Raw genomic sequence first — 18,718 nt, 5'->3', positions numbered from 1 at the left:
AACGGGGTTCATCCAGTGCTGCCTGGAAGCTGTACTGGTGCAAGGATTTTTCCTCCCCACCCTTCCTGCTCCTGCTTTTGCTCCTCTTGTGTCCCTCCTCCTCCCTTGCCTCTGGCCTACGTACATGCATCCCAAAACCACAGTTTTATAGTTCAGCTCTTTATTGTGACACAGAATTTTTCGGTGTGTTTTGGAAAATTGCCCTTGTAGCAGAAGAATCTGCAGGGCAGACCAGAAAGATGGCTGCTGTTGCCTGTGCCCTGCTGTGGGCTGGCCTCTGTGCCCCACCACCTCCAACTAGAGCTCTTCAGAGAGGATGACAGCAGGGACAGGCTTTCCCAACTCACTTCTCAGTAGCTTTCTAGGAACTGACGGTTTGTCTTGTGTAAAATCCTCTTGGTGGAGAGGGATGACTAAGTCCTAGGAATCCTTCCTCACGGAGCAGCCTGGTCTACAGGGACTGGCTCCACAGCCAAGCCAAGTGGGGTGGCTTCAAGTGGTAAAGTCTGGCTCACGGGGGCTCTTGCCCCTGAACTTGGAAGGAGAATACAGCCTGGCAGCAGTCAGGGTGACTTAAGGCGACACGACCGGCAGCAAGCCTTCCTGTAGTACCAGTGAGAGCACAGCTTCACCTTCAGCACCAGCACACAGTTGGCCGTCGCTTTGTCTTCACAGTCTTCTTCTGGGGAACAGAAACATCCGCAGAAGGGGTTAAAAATGGAGCAAAGGGCTCCCAAGGGCTCCTCTCCCTCCCTGCCCTCCCAGTCTTACCTGGTGCCTCTGTGGGGCACGGCTGGAGTTGGCACGTCTGCCTGGCTTCTGGTTTGGAAGTGGGGTCACAGCCCTGAGCCAGCGCTTCCCCCTGGTAACACTTCACCTCCCGCAGTCGCACACCAGCACCACACGTCTTGCTGCACTGTCGGGATGAAGAAAAGAGGAAAGGGATCATGAGAGGCATTTTTAAATTTTTCTGTAGTTCCCAAGTTCTTTCTTCCAGTGAAGCCTCCCCATCCCTACTTTGGAGACTGTTCTCGAGGAGGTTTGAGTCAAATCCCACACTGATCTCAAACTTATGCTTCCTTTTTGTTACTGGAGGAGAGCCTCCCTGAGCCGGGGCTGTGGCAGAGCAGGGGAGGAGTTTGCTTTCACCTCTTTAAAGCAACTCAGAATTGGTTTTGAGTGTTGATGCTGTGACAAAAGATGGAGAACATGGCCGCTGTAAGCCAGGCCCAGCTTCCCCTGTCCACCCATTCCCTAAACGCTCACAAGTTCTGTGATTCCGTGATTCTGTGAAGTTAAAATCAAGGGAAAGCAGGGAAAGACAGAACACTGACTCGTGACAGAGGAGGAAACACAGCTGTATCCTGTATGCCTGCAGTGTGGTGCACACTCTTGCTTGAGGCAATAAGCCACATGCTGTAAGGCTTTTTCCAGCTTGCGTGGGCCAGTCCCTCCACCTGCTGCCTGGTCTGCAGAAGAGCAGAGCTCGTGGTCCAATCCAGACCTAACAGCCTTCAGCAGAACAGGCTGCTAGAAAGCCTCAGCGCAGGTCGTGCTCCACCAACCAGGGTTATGAAGCCTCCTCTCCCCATTCCCTACCACCCCAAGCCCTACCTGAGACCAGGAGGTAGTGAACCACGTTGAACATGGCCTCCTGAAACAGGCAGCTTGTTCCTCAGGTTTCTGAGAGGCTTCGCAGCGCTTCTCGGGGTACTCCCTGTACACACCGTTCTCCAGGCCCGCACACAAGACGACCCGGGTCTTCATCCCTCGCCCACAGCTGGCATCACACTGGGAAAGAGAACGTGACAGCCAGGTAACAAATGATGCTGGTCAGCTGTAGAGCTTCAAGTAAGATGGCATCCTGCTCAGAAGCAAGGTGCTTAATGCCTGTGCTAACACCAGTCTAACAGGGGCAGTGCTGCCCAGGTCACAGGAGCAATGGGTGTCTGCAGAGGAGCTGAATTTCTTAGGGACTGGGGACAGAAGCTGGTAATTTGTGTTTAGCCAGCACTGGGGATGCTGAATTCACCTTGGCTGGCTTTGAGAGCAGCTACCACAAGGGACCCGGAGCAGTCAGACTACAAAAGGCTGATTCTGTCTTATGTGTAGCTATGGTCTCAAAAAACCATGTAGCAACCTAAATCTTGTGAGTACTGACAAGCTTTGCGTGGACCCAAGGGGACCAAACTGGTGCAACTGCAGGTGATTTGCCTGGCCGAGTACTGCGGAGCCCAGAGCTATGCAGGCTTCGCTCGGAGGACTCGCTCTCTCAGGACACCACCAAGAGAAGCAGCAAGAGGCAGGATCCGATTCTAGCTCAGCTCTGCCCCCTAATGCCCAGTTGCCAGTGTGAGATTTCACTGCTTTGTCCTCTTCATGGCAGGGCCAGCTCAGTGGGCTTGCACCTGCCCTTGGCCATCCTGTGAGCTCAGAGCTGATCAGCTGAGAGAACTCAGCAAAGGCAAAGAAGCTGCCCCACGCAAAGGTGGGGAGCTCAGCTGGTCTTTCAGAGTTCAGGTGAGTTTAATAGCCTGGATGCAGTTTAAAAACTGCACTGGCATATTGCATGTGACCCACACCATAGGCCAGGGCAGGAGAGGGTTACGGGACTGCTGTAGGTCCCCAGGTTTAACCAGTTTGTGCTCGTTACCAGTGCTGGAGGGAGACTCAGCTGAATGTAGTCAACAGCTATAAAAGGTAGCAAAAGGAAAAGAGAAGTTTAGCTGCGGTTGGAGAGGAGAGGACTTGGCTGCTTCTCTAGTTCCCTAGAAACCTTCTTCCTTAGTGCTTTGTGAATCCCTATTTTGCTCAAGACTTCAAAGGCAAAGCCTAAACCCCACAGCTGACTCCATGTGTCCTCCTGGTATTTGGATCAGCTTGTATTGGGAAGCCTGAATCCTCTAGGCCTTGAGCAAAAGAAGGGAAGTATATTGGCAGAGACCAATTGTTTGGTAGAACAGGGCACCTGGGCCATGTTCACTGGACTCTAAGTCCTGAGACAAGTAGGCAGTTGTGGCCTGGATGTGACCTCCAGGGCAGGGATCTGGGCTGTGGTTCAGGTTTACCTCCAGCTATTATTTATCAGAGACAAAGTTAGTTTTGCTGAGGCTTTTTCTTTAGCGGTGGGACCAAAATCTTGGCGGGGCAAGTGCATCTTCTGGACAAAGAGCTGTGCTGAGGTGTCCGCAACTGCCAGGTGGGAGTCAGAGGGAGAGGAGGAGGATTTCCTTAGGATGTTGCTGCCCTCCAATGGAGGTCCCTGGGAAGGCAGCAAATGCCACAAACTTTGTGGTGGCCTATAGTATAAGGGGGGACAAGCCAGGGTATTCATTACTCCTTCTTTCTTTCTAAAAGGAGCTAGGGCAACAGTACAGCTCCATGGCTGGAGGTCACACCATACAACCTTGCTCCACCAAGGCAGCCAGGATCCCACCATCTCCTGTGGGATAAGGGGTGGGAAGGAGGGCTGAGGACACAAGGCTGGGCTTGGCTTTACCCGGTCCCACTCCTGCTCCACCCAGTGTGCGGGGCAGTTCTTGTCTCCACAGGGATGGACGGCCAGGGGCTTGGTGGCTGGGTCACACTGCGAGTTGGAGATCACCTTGCCCTCCAGGTTGCGACACGCGATGAAGCGGCTCATGCGTCCCTCGCCACACGAACCTGAGCACTTGGAGGAATAAAGGGCATTTAGACACATCAGAAAGCAGAAAAGTGGAGGGGTCAGGGCTGGTGGTGCAGGAGACCCAAGTCCCAAGCCTAGCCCTCCCATTGGATCTGGGGCACTGGATCCCAAGGGTCTTTAGAGGTACACGTGGTCAGGGGCTTCCATTCTTCAGGTGCCGTGAGCTTCTCAGATTATTGAATGGAGCTCACCTCACAGCTAATCAAAATTTACAGCACAGAGAGGCAAAAGTTCAGATTATTCTGTTTCTTTAGCTGAGCCTCTGCCAGAAGAAAGCCAAAAGAGAGCAGCAGCATGACTGCCCCCCTGCTCCCTCCCGCCAGCCCTGCACCCCTGGCACCGGGTGCAAGGAGCAGCAGTCCCTCCGGACTCACCGGGCCCCAGTCCGAAGCGGTCCAGCGGCGGTCGCAGGGCAGGCCTGTGCACGCCTTCTCGCTGCTGGGCTTCCGGGACTCATCGCACAGGGGTGCTTCCACCGAGCAGCGCACCTCCCGCTTCATCGTCCCCTGTGTGCCACACCGGGCCGAACACTGCAATGGCCATAGAGAGTCAGTCCCGGGGCTCAAAAGCAGAGAACAAGGAGGACAAGCAAAGGTGAGGGAGGCAGCTATGCCTCTTCCTGTTGTCCCCCTGCGGCACTAGGTGGGAGGGGAAGGGCCCCAGCAGGGACAGAAAAAGGTGGGTCTGTCTCTATCTCTGCTGCTTATTTACTTTGGGTCCTAGAGCTCCAACACTCCGAGATGTGGATGCCTGGACTGAGGGACACTGGCCCAGTCCCAAGCAGGCTCTAGAAAGTCAATCAAAGGGATTTTGATCAGGTTTTAGCTTCTCTGTATCTCCATGCTGGTTCCCCATTCACCCTTAGTTGGATAGACTCATAGATTCATTTAGATCCTCTGGAAGAGGGAGGCAAAGCCTCTTGCTGGCAGGGCTTTCATTTTGTCAATGACCTGCTTGGAAAGTGACCTTAGAAAAAATGTTTTGCAATGGCCTTTGTTTGCCAGGCAGTGCCAGAACAGGAGAGCGGTGGGTAACGGCAGTCCTTGCTTCCCCAGGCTGCAGTTGGCCAGGGGCTTCCTCAGTGCCCAACATCTGCCAGCCACCTTCCTCCAGGCCCCAGCCCAGCCCCGGCTGCTTACCTCTGGGGAGCAAAGCTTCCCTGCTGCCTACCTCAGACCACTCAGAGAGCTCCCACTGGGGCCCACAGGCCTTGTTCTTGCAGGCTTTCCTCTCCATGGGCCTGGCCAGCCCAGCTGACTCGCAGAGGTCGTCATAAACGGAGCTGTCAAAGCCCGGAGCCAGCATCTTCCAGCAGCGCACAGTGCGGTACTGGTAGCCCTCGCCACAGGTCCTGGAGCATTCGCTCCACCGGCTGGTCTCCCACCTCCACGAGCAGTCCCCAGGAGAGAAAGCACAAAGGAAAACCCAGGTGAGGGGGACAAGGGACATGGGGTGGCTGGAGAGTGCCTGCATGCCTGGGACTCTCTCACCCAGTAGCTGCTGCTATGAATCTGCTCATCATGTATATGTCTGTGTTAAAGTGATGCTGGTCTTGAAAGCCAACTTTGCCCTTACCAGGCAATTTAGACAGCAAATTCCCTCCCTCTTTTTGCTTACAAGGGAATACAAGGGCTTAGCTGTTTAAGCGTATCTTCCAGCCCAGAAACAGCCGTATACTTTGAGCAGAAAATGATCCTTACAAGGAGACACTGTCCCCGTGGACAGCTGATGTCATTTCCACTCACCTCGGCTGGCAATCTCTCCCTGTACAAAATTCGTGAGTAGGTTCTGGTCGGGTTAGGGCATCGCAGTACGTTTCATCCACCTCCACTCCATCATACCGGACACACATCGCATAGGAGGTGCTGATACCTGCTGGGCAATCAAGACCCTCTCTTGGTCAGGCTCCATCAGATCCAAAAGTCTCCTCCCACCATGATTAAATTACTGGAGTGCTCACTGCATCTGAAACTCTACCTGCCATTTTAAAAAATACCAGTATTCTCTCCATCAACAGCCAAAAAGAACTTCACATGAGCAGTCACTTGAAGCCAAACCTACCTGAAGTGCACGTGGAGCTGCAGGGGGCATAAGCTGAGACTTTCCACCGATACATGTCAGCCAAGCTGATGTCTTCATGGCCCACGGGGCTCACATCAAACTCGTTGCTGTGGAAAAAGGAGGTAGTGTGAGCTAAACGTGAAAAATTGCTGCAAACATAAATTATAGTGAAATTCTTCCTCGCTGTCTTTGAAGATGGGAAGAAACCCAGCATTTCTGCTATCTCCCCCACCTTGGGCAAGGTGGGCCACTGATGAACAGAGAATGTAAAGCCTTGATCCACCTCCTGAATTCAACTAGCAAGGTTGTGGATAGCCGTGGATCAACGTCCCTCTGCGAGGAGGCATTGTTCGTAGTAGGTCTTGTGTATATTATGGTCTTTTGACCGTGTGGGTGTCCTCAGCCTCAGGAGAGGTATGACATTAGGTTGGAAAGGAGAGCTCAAGCAAGGGCTCTCTTGTCATATAATGTGGTGGGAGTGTTCACACATGGCTTGCCAGCAATGTTTAAAAGTTGGCCCTCAGTCTCCTGCCAGATGTTTACTTAAGTTACAGAAGCTTATGTGCCCAGAGGAATGGGACAGAAGGGCATGCTGTGGTGGTAAACGTGTGTATGTGACATGCTATAGACTCCTGGCCTTCTTTACAATCATGTCAGTGTTGGCCTCACAGGTCCTGCAGCACCCATTTCAATGGACCCCTTAGAAGCAGGGGGACCTGAAATATATTCTGGGAGCTCCGTGTCAGGCCAATTGTGACAATCAGTCTTTGGAGGACACAGCCGTTGGTCAAGCATCTACAGCAGCTGCCATGGATAGACACTGGTGAACAGGGACATCAAGGACAGCAGTGAGACTACCAGGAGATTGGCTTGACCCTCCCTCCCCAGCTAACCATGCTCCTGTTTTGCCCAGGAAATCAAGTGCCACCTTTCAGTGCCAGGGGCTTGCAGAGGCTCTGCCTGGCTGATGTCCGCGGTTGGGCTGGCACCTAGCAGAGGGCTCTCCACAGATGCCATCATGCTGTAGTTGGCTGCTTCCCCCCGATTCCCAGCAAATGCCTCCACCTTCAAGTCCTCCAGTGAGTTCTTACGGGCCGGCGCTTTGTGGAGGCCCTGTGGCCACCGGGCAGCTGTGTGGGTCCATAGTCCTGCTGTGGAGTTCCTGGGGGCCAGCCGGGCTGCCAGGTGCTGCAGCTCCCTGCAGAAGGCAGTGTTGTGCGGGTCTCGGTGACACAGTCGCCTGAAGAGACGAAGCCTGGAGGATGCTATGCGGCTGTTCTCAGAGAGCTCGGGTCTCCTCATGCTGTAGGGTACAGCTGTGCTGATGGAAATCTGATTGAACCTGAGACCTGGAAGGAATACAGGGATGCTTGAACTATACTGGATAGCATGTGGTATTTAACAAGGCAAAAAACATTCAGAATTTGGCCTCAAAATCATAAATTGCCACCAGGGTGCACCAACAGGCCTTAACTGCTTTGACCACCCTCACAAATACTCTGCCCATCAGCTCAGGATCTCCATTTAAGCTCAGGCCTGGGCCCTCAGGTGTACTTTGTTCCTGAATTGTCGTTTGGCTTTCCCAGACTGACCTCAGCTTCAACCTGTGACTTTGCTTTCACCCGATGATCACTGGACTGTTGCTAGGACCTGTTGCTGTCACTGCCCTGCTTGCCAAGCCCGGGTGCCGTGGGACTGCCCTGCCTGAGAGGGCACTACCAGATCTGTACCATGGCCACACTCTCCCAGCTCCCCTTCCCTTACAGAGCTACTGGCCCTTGCTGCTCCCTGACAGTCTCCACCCCGCTATTAATCATCATTCCCTCTTGTCTACCCTGATGGTAAAGCCACCTTAGATTTCAAGAAGACCAATGTGGGATGTCTGCTTTCAATGAACAAAATGGGAGAGAAGGAAAAACAAAGCAACCAACCCAACTCTGTTTCTCCACCAATTGCTGCTGCTTCCTCCTCCTCTTCCTCTCCTGTGTTTGCATGGTAGACCTGTCTTATCTGGAAGTCATACTTCTTCTCTTCACCTTGTTCCCAGCCCCAGTCCCGAGTCTGACTGGTGGAGTTGGTCTGGAAGAACTGCGGGTGGCCAAAGCCTAAATCTTCATGCCCTTCTCGTAGAGGAAGCTGTTCACTGGTGTCATCTGGCAACAGGGAGAGCCACGTGGCGTTGAAGTCCTGGGCAGCTCTGGAGTTGGCTGGAATGGGATGGTTCTGGCCAGTCTCTGGTAGGTGATGATAGAGAGGTCTGTCTACAGCAGGGGCTGCAGTTTGGAGAGGTGGCGTCCGTGGTACAGTGTAGTCATAAGTTATGTGTGGCATTTTCCCATTAAAGTTATAGTACTGGAGGCAACAGGAAAAGAAAACAAAATCCTTTTTAATTTAAGGACATATATTTCCTAGAGCACTCTTCTAGCCACATCCATTTTGTGACGGATGTTAAGAGAAGATATTATACTCATAAACCCGAGGAAACCCCCCAAGACAGTATCTGGCTTCCTCAGCCACCTACACACTCGGGTTTGGCTTGGGAACCAGGTTAATATTCCCTTTGTCTGAGGGAGGTTTACAATTTTGGGACAGGCAAGACAGGAAAGCCTGAAACTAGCTCCTCACATACCATGGCATTCAGAGACTGGTTAGTGGGCCCATGAGCTATGATATACTCCAACCCATCCGAGTTCAGGCTCGAGGGTCGCCGGTACTTGAAGATCGTGCCAGCTACCCTGAAGTTCTGGGGGTTGTCAATGGCAGAGTTGCCGTTGAAGAAGAAATGCCCAGATTCATCTGCGAGCGCTTCAAAGAGAAAGAAAAGGGACAAATGTGATACTCCATGTAAAACACTGGGGCTGCACTGGCACTGAGGAGAGCAAACAGCTCATGACTGAGAAAAGCCTGACAGAAAAAGAACCGCAGGCCCTCCAGTGTTCATCTTCCACATCAGGTGAGATCAGCGGTGTTCAATGCCTGCTGCTTTCATTTCTCTCTCCAACAAGAGCACCAATGTCTTCACAACAGGGACTGCCCATAGCGAGCTTGGTTTCCAAACGTCGCTCCTGCTGCTGGCTGCTGGAGATGTGGTAGCCTTGGTTTATGGAGAGATGAAGTGCCCCAGTGCCACCCTGGAGGAAATGCTCCCAGACAGCTTGCTCACAGCACAGACAGAGTGCACAGAGCCCTCCTCCCACCTCCCCGGCAGCTCAACTGGGATCTCCACATCCAGCCAGTTCCTCCACTTACCTAGGATGTTTTCTGTTTTCCTGCGCTCAATGATGAGGATGTCCGTGGCACCAGCAGGGATGTTGGTGATGAACACGTAACCTGAGGAACAGAACAGAGGATGAGGAAACCCTGGAGACAGAATAAAAAGGTCTGGATAGGAAAAGCAGCTCATGGGACAAGTGTGTATGTAGGAGGGCAGCGCTGCCCCTCAGGGGCAGGGCACTAAGGACATAAACGCATGTTGTGCCCATCTGTGAGCTCTAATCCCAGCTCCCCTCTGAAGTCCCATTACAGGTCTCTAAGGCTCAGTCTGAGCACTGCTGGGTTTAGAGTCAGGAAGGAACTGCACAAGCATAACAGTCTGGCTTTAGGTGTGTGGATGAATGTGCTCTCACGCTCTTTCTGGCAAGAGCACACAAAAAGCTTACTAGTGATCAGGGCTGATGCTGAACAGAGGATGCAAAAGATCAGAGGTCCCCTCAGCTCCTGACTCAACAGAATTTGTCTCAGGAGTAGCATAAAAATTGACCTTTAAAGGGAGAGGAAATAAGAAGGCTCTTAAAGTTGCGTGGTTTGGCAGCTTGTCTTTCCTGCTAGAAATGCAGCTCTTGTCCGTTCTGTAAGATTTTATGAGGACTGGAATGGGAGGCCAAAACCCCTGCTCTGGAAGGGGGCCTGAGTGCTTTTCTAGTCTGGTGTCTGTAGAGAGCAAGGCAGAGTAGTGAAACAACAACAGTGTGAAATGATGTTCCAAAACATCCTCAAACCACAGTTAATTAATTACTAATGAGCATACCACAGCCTATTCCTTCTGTGGGTGGAGGAATGGGCCATGAGGTTGCAAGGGATGAATCTCAGCCCAGTTTCAGAGGGACTGTCCCTCAGCTGTGCCAGCCTTAGGACTGGGAAAGCAGCAGACCAAGTACAGGCTGAAACAAATGCTATGACCCTCATCACAGGAGCTTAAGTTCCAAATGAACACGTAGCACAAATAAAAGAAGATTCATTGATCTCTTCACATTATCTGAGGAAGGCAGGATGCCAGAATCAATAGGAACAAATAGATCTCCAGCTGCTTCCTATTGTAAAGAGGTGAAGGGAAACCTTACCAGCCTAATATACAGCACATCAAACCAATCTCCTCTGATGATTAAGTGAAAAGGACAAAATACAGGCATTTAAGCAGGGGTGACACTCTTCAGCTCTTTCCACCAAGCAGCTGGGAAACTCCTACTCGCATTCAAGCCAGTCACCCTTCATGCCAGCTGGTGGTAAGAAGTAGCAGGTGAAGTCTCCGGACTGTGGTAGCAGGGAGTACCTATCTGTGAGACTGCCTTTCGGAAGCTGCCCGAGACACGGTGGCAAGTGCTGCCGTCCCCTCCACACACCCTGCATCTGTCCATCGTCCGGGGTGAGTACAGGCTCCCATCGCACCCAACTGGCTGCAAAGAATAAAACAAGAAAGGGTTTTCTGGGGCCAGCTTATCTCCACAGGTCAGGGGCTTTTCAAGGAAATGCTACCACGCTCTTTTGGTGAGGTTCTGGGGGGGATGTAGGTTAGCTTGGAGTGGAGTAATGAATGAATCCAACAGCAGCAGAAATTCAGCTGTGTAACTTGTGACCAGCTACACTGGGCCCCTGAACATGGGGCAGGGGCTTGTGCATGTAGGTGAATGGAGTAAGACTTGGGTAAGCTGTTTCGGTTCCTTCTGTCTCTGTATTTAAGCCAATCCTTCTCACTGAAATAATGACTCTCCAGGAGATGCTGCATCAAAGGCAGGCCTTTCTGAGGTTGTAAAGCACCTCTCTGTAACACTATATACACCTTCATCCTTGCTGTATGAGGTGAAAATCAAATGGAAGATCTTTAAATTATTTTTTTTAAAATTGGATGACTATGTAAACAAACCTGCAATTCTAGTCTTCTCTGTGCTGGGAGGAAAGTGCTGTCACTTGGTGGGAATATATGGATGTATGTAATTCCCTTTGTGTGACCCTCTCTGCTCTCCTCTAGCCCACAGGCATTCAAGAGTGAATGTAATTACTCCGTGTCAGGCCTTGGTTTCAGTTCCCTGATGGGACCCCTGGCTTTGCGATGACCAGGAGGTCAAGTCATGCGCTTACATCCCAATTTCTGTATTACTTCCTCCCAGAGCCTCACCTCACACTTCCCATTGATGCAGACCCCTTGAAAGGTCCTGTCCTTGCAGGAGGTACCATCCTGTGCTCGGGCCATCAGCTGCCTCTCTCCACTCCGGGTGGTGCATTGGAGGTCACACGGCTTGTTGGAGATACTGGTGTAGTCATCTGGAGGGACAGGGGCAGAAAGTCACCAGGCAGATCAAGGTGCTCAGAGATGGGCAGCGAGGAAGGGGACTTTCCTCTTATCCATACTGATGGATTGATGTCACCTTGGATGTTCCTGCTGCTTGAGATGAGAACCCAAGGCTACAGATTCTGGAATAGTAAAGGGGTCATGGTATGTGGCTGCAGCTGGGGAAAATACGTCTTGCTGGGAAATCCTCCTCCTTGCCATACCCTCTCCCCTTCACAGTGCCATCCGCGGTGCCGGACATGGGAATCTGCATCAGCAGATCCCAGGCCACACATAAATACACAAAAGCAAGGAAGACCTGTAAGAGGAGTACCAATGGTGTGGGGCTGTGGCCAGCTACACCCCACTCAGCTGAGCAACTGAAGCTATGTGCAGATGTTCTATGTCCCCTTGGCCGCTAATGTAAAGAGAAAAACAGGTGTGTCCAGAAAGAGGGTAATAACTCAGGTGAGCTCAATCTGGGCCTCAAGGGACAACTAGCAACCCATGTGAAGCAATGTGTCTTGCCTGTGCAGGAAACGGATGGGCGTCCTGTTCAGAACAACCCACCACCAGCCCAGCAGGAAGCGTGCTGGGTGACTGAGGCAGCCAAAATGGTAGAAGGCACAAAGAGCGTGAACACCCACTCTGCCAAGATGACTGCCAGTTAGCCAAGACAACTCAGAGAAGCCTGTGTCCTGTCTGCCCACCAGTGCTTGCTGATGTAGGATCCAAAACAGGAGCAATGTGGTGAGAGAGGAGGCCTGGCTGGGTGGAGCGGTTCTGTGAAGAGACAGGGAATGATTTCTCCAAAGCAGGGAGCACGGGCAAGCAGACCAGCCAGGAGTATCCATCCCTTGTCCCGTGGGACATTCCCCTTCTTCTCCATCTAAGAAGATCCTGTGGGTGTTGTCTCACCCTGATCCCTTGTGTGAAGCTGTGAAAACCCACCTGGATAGAGGGGCATCCAGTGGTAGTAGCGCTTCCCAAAGGCTTTGGCATTGAAACTGGAGCACTGCTGCTGTTTGAAGCTTGCTGTGTTGGCTGGGCAGGGCTATGGAGGGAATAAATGTGATCAAAAGCTCCCTATGTCACAGCCATGGTTGTGACAGCTGCTTGTCCCTGCCACATCCTTGGAGGATGAAAATGCCCTGTCCACCCTGAAAGGAATCAGTGATGGACTCCAAGGTGTCGTAATACAGGCAGAAAGGCCAGGCCTCCATTGCCAAGGGCCCCTCAGACAGCTGTATTTAACAGTCCTGCAAAAATTATTTCCAGCAAAGGGATAAGCATACTGGAAAAACTTTGTCCCTCCCCTCACCCCACAAGCAGTTATGTTTTTATATCCTTTCCCCCCACCTCTCAGTCCCAGAGAGCAGAGCCCATCTCCCACGTCTTCAAAGGCACACCATCAACCACTCCAGGAGTGGATCGTACCCCTTGTCTGCACAACTCTGACAGACCAGTCACACCCTTGGTGCTGGTGCTCTTGCAGCTCCAAATGTGACCCTGAGTCCCACATCCCCCAGTGAGGACCAGTCAGTACTGGAAGTGGTTCTCACCTGCTGCTGGCAGAGTTGGTAGTGCTTGGCTTGACCAACACACATGGTGCTGTTTGTTCCCTGGGGCATCTGGAGCCTACAAAGCAGAAAGAAAATAAGCTGGAGGTCTGTGAAATACTAAGGTATTGAGGGTGACAGAGAAGTCAGGCCTGACTTAAGGGGGAGAAGCAAGGCAGGCATTTTATCAGAGCAAAACTTTCTGGATCTAGACTAGCCAGCATCTCCTCTGAAACACATTTTCAGTGCTTTTAGGTGGACTTTGATTTTAGGCTACTCTTATTTTGGGGCAGGTTGAGCAGATGGGGAGCAACTGCATATCACCATCCCTGTTCTCCTTCACCTATGAGCTCCGAAAGGGCTGATGTGACAAAAGGACAATAGACCCTGATGATCCATCGCTCCCACAGAAGCGCCCAGGATTTGCAGTGACCGGGGCAGTTGATTTCAGGATTCACTGTGTAGTAGGCAGAGAGATGGCACCTCTTATGGGGACTGGCCACCTTAAAAGACTTAGCAGGAAAGGCTTGCTGCAGATGATGGACCAAAACACTTTCTCAACCCTTGATGGATGCTTTAGGTCTGGCCAGCAGGAGTTATCCAGGGAAAACTGGAGTCCTTGACTGATGCAAAGGCAAAAAAAATTCTTGAAAGCTGGGAAGATGTATGGAGAATGGCTGAAACCACAGATTAAGGCAATGAGGTCTGTGTAAAGATAAGCAGCAGACAATGCATTAACAGCACCGGGAACTTAGGATGCACTGTGTAATGAAGAACCCCATAGGCATATTCAGGCTGGACTGGCTAGAGGTACTGCAGCTGTCCCTCCAGAGCTATGCTTTACATGATGTAGGCAAAGCCTAAATTTGCACCAAGAGGCTTGAAAACTGCCATCCGTTTCAGCTGAAGCAGAGGCTGCCTGCAGACTCAGGCAGAAATTTTTTCATGGGTGTACCTGGCTCACACTTAAGACACTCTCCTTAAAGCTGCAGAAACCTTCTGGCTGGGTTTTACGTCGTTTGGCTTTTTAAAATTCAGACTTGATCCCTGCAGTAAAAGCCCTCCTGTCCCCAGCTGTGGAATCAAGGATAGAGCAGATGCCAAATGGAAAGAAAAATCTCTCTTCTGGCAGCAGGCAAAGGGCAGAAGGGCCGCTCAGGCTGTGTGGGGCAGCCCCAGGCTCCCTCCTACCTGAAGTGCTAAGGCTTGGCCAACAGGCCCAAGCCAGAATTGACCTATAGATGAATCCTGTATATTTTATAAATGATAACCATTATGCTAGTAGGTATTGTACTAAGTTATAACAACCACTTATGCTGATGTAAAAAGTGCTAAAGTGTTAAAGTATTGAAGCCTGAACAACAGGCCCCAAGGCAAAGCTGCTAACTTAGCATGTAGTCATTAGTGAAATATGCTCCTTAAATACATATTATGCTCATTAATGAAAGACGTAGCTTAGATATCATATACTCATTACTGATGATGAATGTAATGAAAACATGTCTATCCTGAATATATTTTTTATCCTTCTTTGTGTAGGGGCAAGATAACAAGGCCATGGAGCCAGCTGTCCGGCCTTGGGACCAGATGTGTGGCCTTGTTCTGAAAAGAACATAAATAAATTAGATAAGCAGGGAAACTCCCTTGGCTTCCTCCTTGAGCCCTGGCCAGGCTCTGGGGGAATCCAATTGGAGAGTGAAACCAGATGTTTACCGCACCATGGTCAGGTGGACTTGTTTATTCAATACTATATAAACCTGGACCCGCTCACAGCGACTTTGGAAGCCTCACCTACGGGTGGAGGCACCGCGTAGCACTTCCCACTTGCCGGGACAGGCTCTCCAAATCCTCGCTGCAACCGGGGCTGCCCAGCGTCTGCGGGTCTGGATGTTGGTAACATATGCAAGTGGTGATGGATCTTTCTTAATCACTGTTCTCCCTCTCATGTAGTAATGATTTGATGCATTACCCTGTATTTTCCTATTTGTTTAAGTGCATTATTCTGTCTTGTCTTACTGCATGTTTTCTGTATTACTCTTACATTATTTAGTTACCCCCAGTAAAATACGCCTACTCTTTTCACTCTGGTGTTCGAGTTTAATTAGTATCCTCAATCAGCAAAACGCCGCCCTCTGTTTCCCACTGCTCTCCCATGATGGCTACAGTGTGCTGGGGAGGAGGAGCAGCGGCAGAGACGCTGACAATCCCAGTTAGCGGGGAGGCCACATCCAGACAGAAGGTACTGCAGCACATCTGGACCCTTACCGTGCTGCCAGCCAGCCCACACAAAAGTTTTCTGCTGCAGGAAGGAGAGCAGGTTGGGGGCCCTAGCTTGAGCTTCCTCCACTCAGGAGTGCATTCACGCAGAAGGGAAAGGGGCCGAGTGTGGGGCGGGCAGGTCCTGTGGCCTTGCTGTGCTGCAGGATGCCAGTGCTCATTAACATCTCGGGAGCCTGGAATAGCAGGTTAGTGAGGTGCTGGAGGAGGAGGAGGGCTTGGTGGCAAGGTGACCCAGAAGGGACAGTGGGAATTCAGGCAGCTGAAGTTCCCCAGCTCTACCCAGTCCCACTGATACCAGGACTGTAGCAGCTGTAGGGGACACATGAAGATGCTGTCAGGTGACAGCCAGATAAATGACAGAGGGGAAAAAATTTGCAAGCTCTGCAGGGAATAGAGAGGGGAAATTGCTGAGACGTGGCTGAGCTGGCTGCTGCCAGGAGTAAATCAAGTCCCCATAAGGTGTCCGGGAATATGCACGCATATCCTTAGCACAGGAACTAGCTACAAATCAGGGTTAGGTTGGTCAGAGCAGCCACAGTAAGTGAGGGTTTGCAAAGGAAAGGGGAAGAGGAATAGAGCTGGCCTTCTCCAGCCCACAACCCCGTCATCTTCAAGTCTCCCACAGACACCGAGAGGTGACCAGCCCCTTGCTCCTCATCAGATAAGCCAGGCTGAGTGGGTGACATGTTCAGGGGGATTGTCGCCTGTCCCACTGTGGTGTGCTTCTCCTTCATCAGCCCCCCCCCACTACTGCCTGCCCACCACCTACGCCACGGGCAACAGCCACCTTCCTCTCCGAGAGGCCACAGAAGAGGAAACGGCCAACCCTGCAAACCCAGCAGGTTTGGTCCCAAAATGCAGGTCAGGGACACCCTGTTTTCCCTCTGACACTTGAGACCTGGCCAAGGGCTCAGGCTGGGACACAACTCACCTCTGTTGCAAGCAGTGCCTCTCCCGGGACATCACGCCTCCCCCGCAGGACCGGGAGCAGGTGGACCAGGAGCTCCACTCTCCCCACCACTTGGTGACTTCTTCATCCCAGGGGCCAGCTTCATCTGCTGCCTCACTACTGTCCTGACAGAAACAGAGGATGGTTAGCTGGAGAACCTGGCTCCTCACTACCCTGGAAGAGAAGGGCCTTCCAAAGGCAGCTCCCCCAGGGACCATGTCACCTGGATGCCTTCTAAATGGGCAGCACTGGGACAACCGTGGCTAGCTCAAGCTCATAGGGGGCCACACCAGGCTCGCACCTCTCAAAATTCAAATTTCCCTCCAAGACCGAGCTGTGTATGGGAAGGAGGATGCCTCTGGGATCTCATGACACAATGTGGAGAAGGGCTGTCAGGCTGGACATGTGTGCCAGTAACACCAGTGGCAGCCTGACCCCCAGTGTCGCTCCCAGCCCGGGTCAGCTGGAACAGCAGATCACAGCTCACGCTGCCCGCCTGGGCCTGATGCACGGTCAAGAGAAGAGGAAGAGCTGCGGCCCTTGGCTGTGCGAGGCCTGCCTGCAGGGAAGCTGGGGGTACGAATCTGTCACTCGCTGGAGCTGCATTTCAACAAATAAAACTTCTCTTTGTGACTAAATCAGCTCAGATCCAAGCTCCTCACCCTCCAAACCTCACAGAAATAATTCCGAAGAGTGCTTCAGAACCAGAGCCTCCTGCAATTGCTTTGTCCCCTCTCCCCATGCACCTCACTGTGCTCGGAGGAGGATTGCTCCCTCTCCCAACATGCCTTGCTGGGGCTGAGCCTTTAAATTTGGCGAACCTGAGCTCTTTTGGTCCCAGGGTGGTCACCGCAGCAGGCTGCTGTTGGCTCTGCCTCCACAATTCCCAGCAGGTAAGGGATTCTGGGTTTTAGCTGGGGTTTTTTTTCCTTGCAGTATTTTCCTGTTAAGTGTTTGATGGCCTAAAACCTCCCAGGGACTTTGGTAAACTAGCCTGTGCAGGAACTATTGCTCTTTATTGAAATACAGCTGTGAGTAGTGCTAAATGCAGCAATGAGTTTAACACAGGACAGTGACTGGAAGGGATTTATCCAGCTGAAAATGCTGAGAGTGTTTCAGGATTAGTAGAAGAAAATGAATAATTTGTGTGTGTGTGAAGTCTGCTACGCTAAAGTAAGGGCTCAGGAAAGTTGTATCAGTGCTAGTATTAGCAAAACATGCTGGTTTGAGGCAGCAGCTGACAGTCCTGTTGCAAAGAACCAGTCTGCAAAGCGTAACTGATGAATGTGAAAGGAAACTCAGCAGGGTTTGTTCATCACTAAATGTGCGCTGTTCACTGTTTTGGTTGACCATCTCTTGGCTTTATGCTTTCATGGTATAATATAGCCAAAGTGTTCTGCATCTTGTAGTCTAATTCCTGCCTGAGAACGTGTCGTTTCTACAGCGTCTGCCAACAGAACATTCTCTGGGCAGAGGAGATGCAGCTGGTTTTATGCAAATCTTTTAGAGTTGTAACTTAGTGTGGCTGAAATGTGCACAGTGCCTCTTCCTGGAAATGATCCCACAGTCAGAGCATGTTGAAAATAACATACTCTGCTGCAAAAAAGCACCATGTTACCTGATGCCTGACTCTCTAGGGATTACAATAGTTGAATTCAAAAACAATAAAACAAAACTCTTTGCTGAGCTTAAATGTTCTGGCTAGAGTTGACTTGCCCAACAGGGACCAAATGCCATGGCCCACAGCTGAGTTGCTCAAGAGAAAAACGAAATTTAAAAGAAACAGACATATTTTCAAAAATACCTTATTCTCTTCTTCCAAATGATCATCTTACCTATTTTTGTCTGAGTCTGTATTACGGGACTGTCAATGGAAATGCTGACTATGTATCCTCCACATTCACAAAGGAAATAAACCAAAGGTCTCTCACTGTAAGGTATTTTCAGCTAAAAATCTTTCCCTGACCCCTTCTATGCTTCTCTATAATACACATGTCAAGGCCTGTGGAGGAAAAGCTCTTCACAGCTGTTGGGAAGGAGAATGCCAACGATTTATCTGCTGCCTGTGTAGAGAGCTCAGCGCAATACAGATTCTCCCATAGCTGGGGTAATCATCAAAGCTGGTGTCTCACCACTTCACTGAGTAGTTACACGAGGCACACAGACTGCCTGGAAGGAAGGCATATGGACCAAAAGCTGCAATATTTACATAGTTTTTCCCCAGGTGGCAATAAAAATCTGTGTAGCTGTAACCTGCAAGATTGTCCTGCTCCAGAGATCTTACAACGCAAACAGGTGAGACAGGGCAGAAGGGAAACAGGCAAAGGGAAGTGAAATAGCCTGTTCTACTGACCTACCCCCGGACATGAAAAAGACTCTCTATCTGGAGTGGTGGAAAGTTGCAGACTCCTTTTCAGGGTTACTGCTCCTGGGTGTTTTGCCTGGATGCAAGGAGACTTGGCACGTGGTGGCAGAGCTGAGGTTTGGGGAAGATCAGCATCTCTGCCTTTGTGTACCTCTTTCTCATGGTTAGAATAGGATATGTTTCTTGCTGCACTGCGACTTTCAGGAATTACAGGAGCCCAAATAAAGATTTATTGAAGGATGCTAGTCAAAGAGATTTCTTTTTTTTTTTTAAA

At 51.0% G+C, this 18,718-nt stretch overlaps 1 protein-coding gene across 1 annotated transcript; it reads right to left on the bottom strand.

Moving 5' to 3' along the window:
• Window positions 1-143: 143 nt before the first annotated feature.
• On the bottom strand, window positions 144-16,297 carry LOC141926804 (ADAMTS-like protein 2). The gene is made up of 17 exons (XM_074833204.1): window positions 16,062-16,297; window positions 12,854-12,929; window positions 12,243-12,345; window positions 11,139-11,284; window positions 10,296-10,419; window positions 8,996-9,076; window positions 8,376-8,551; window positions 7,678-8,098; window positions 6,675-7,095; window positions 5,747-5,853; window positions 5,431-5,560; window positions 4,856-5,069; window positions 4,060-4,215; window positions 3,500-3,670; window positions 1,615-1,791; window positions 772-916; window positions 144-682 (listed from the first exon to the last, which is right to left on the bottom strand). Exons 1-17 carry the CDS (start codon window positions 16,295-16,297, stop codon window positions 564-566), a joined length of 3,003 nt encoding a protein of 1,000 aa, XP_074689305.1. The 3' UTR covers window positions 144-563.
• Window positions 16,298-18,718: the final 2,421 nt, after the last annotated feature.

The sequence above is a fragment of the Strix aluco genome, chromosome 8 (genome assembly GCF_031877795.1).
Source record: "Strix aluco isolate bStrAlu1 chromosome 8, bStrAlu1.hap1, whole genome shotgun sequence".
NCBI classification, from domain to species: domain Eukaryota; kingdom Metazoa; phylum Chordata; class Aves; order Strigiformes; family Strigidae; genus Strix; species Strix aluco.
Note: the sequence above shows the minus strand (reverse complement) of the source record. Positions and strands in the feature narration are given on the sequence as shown.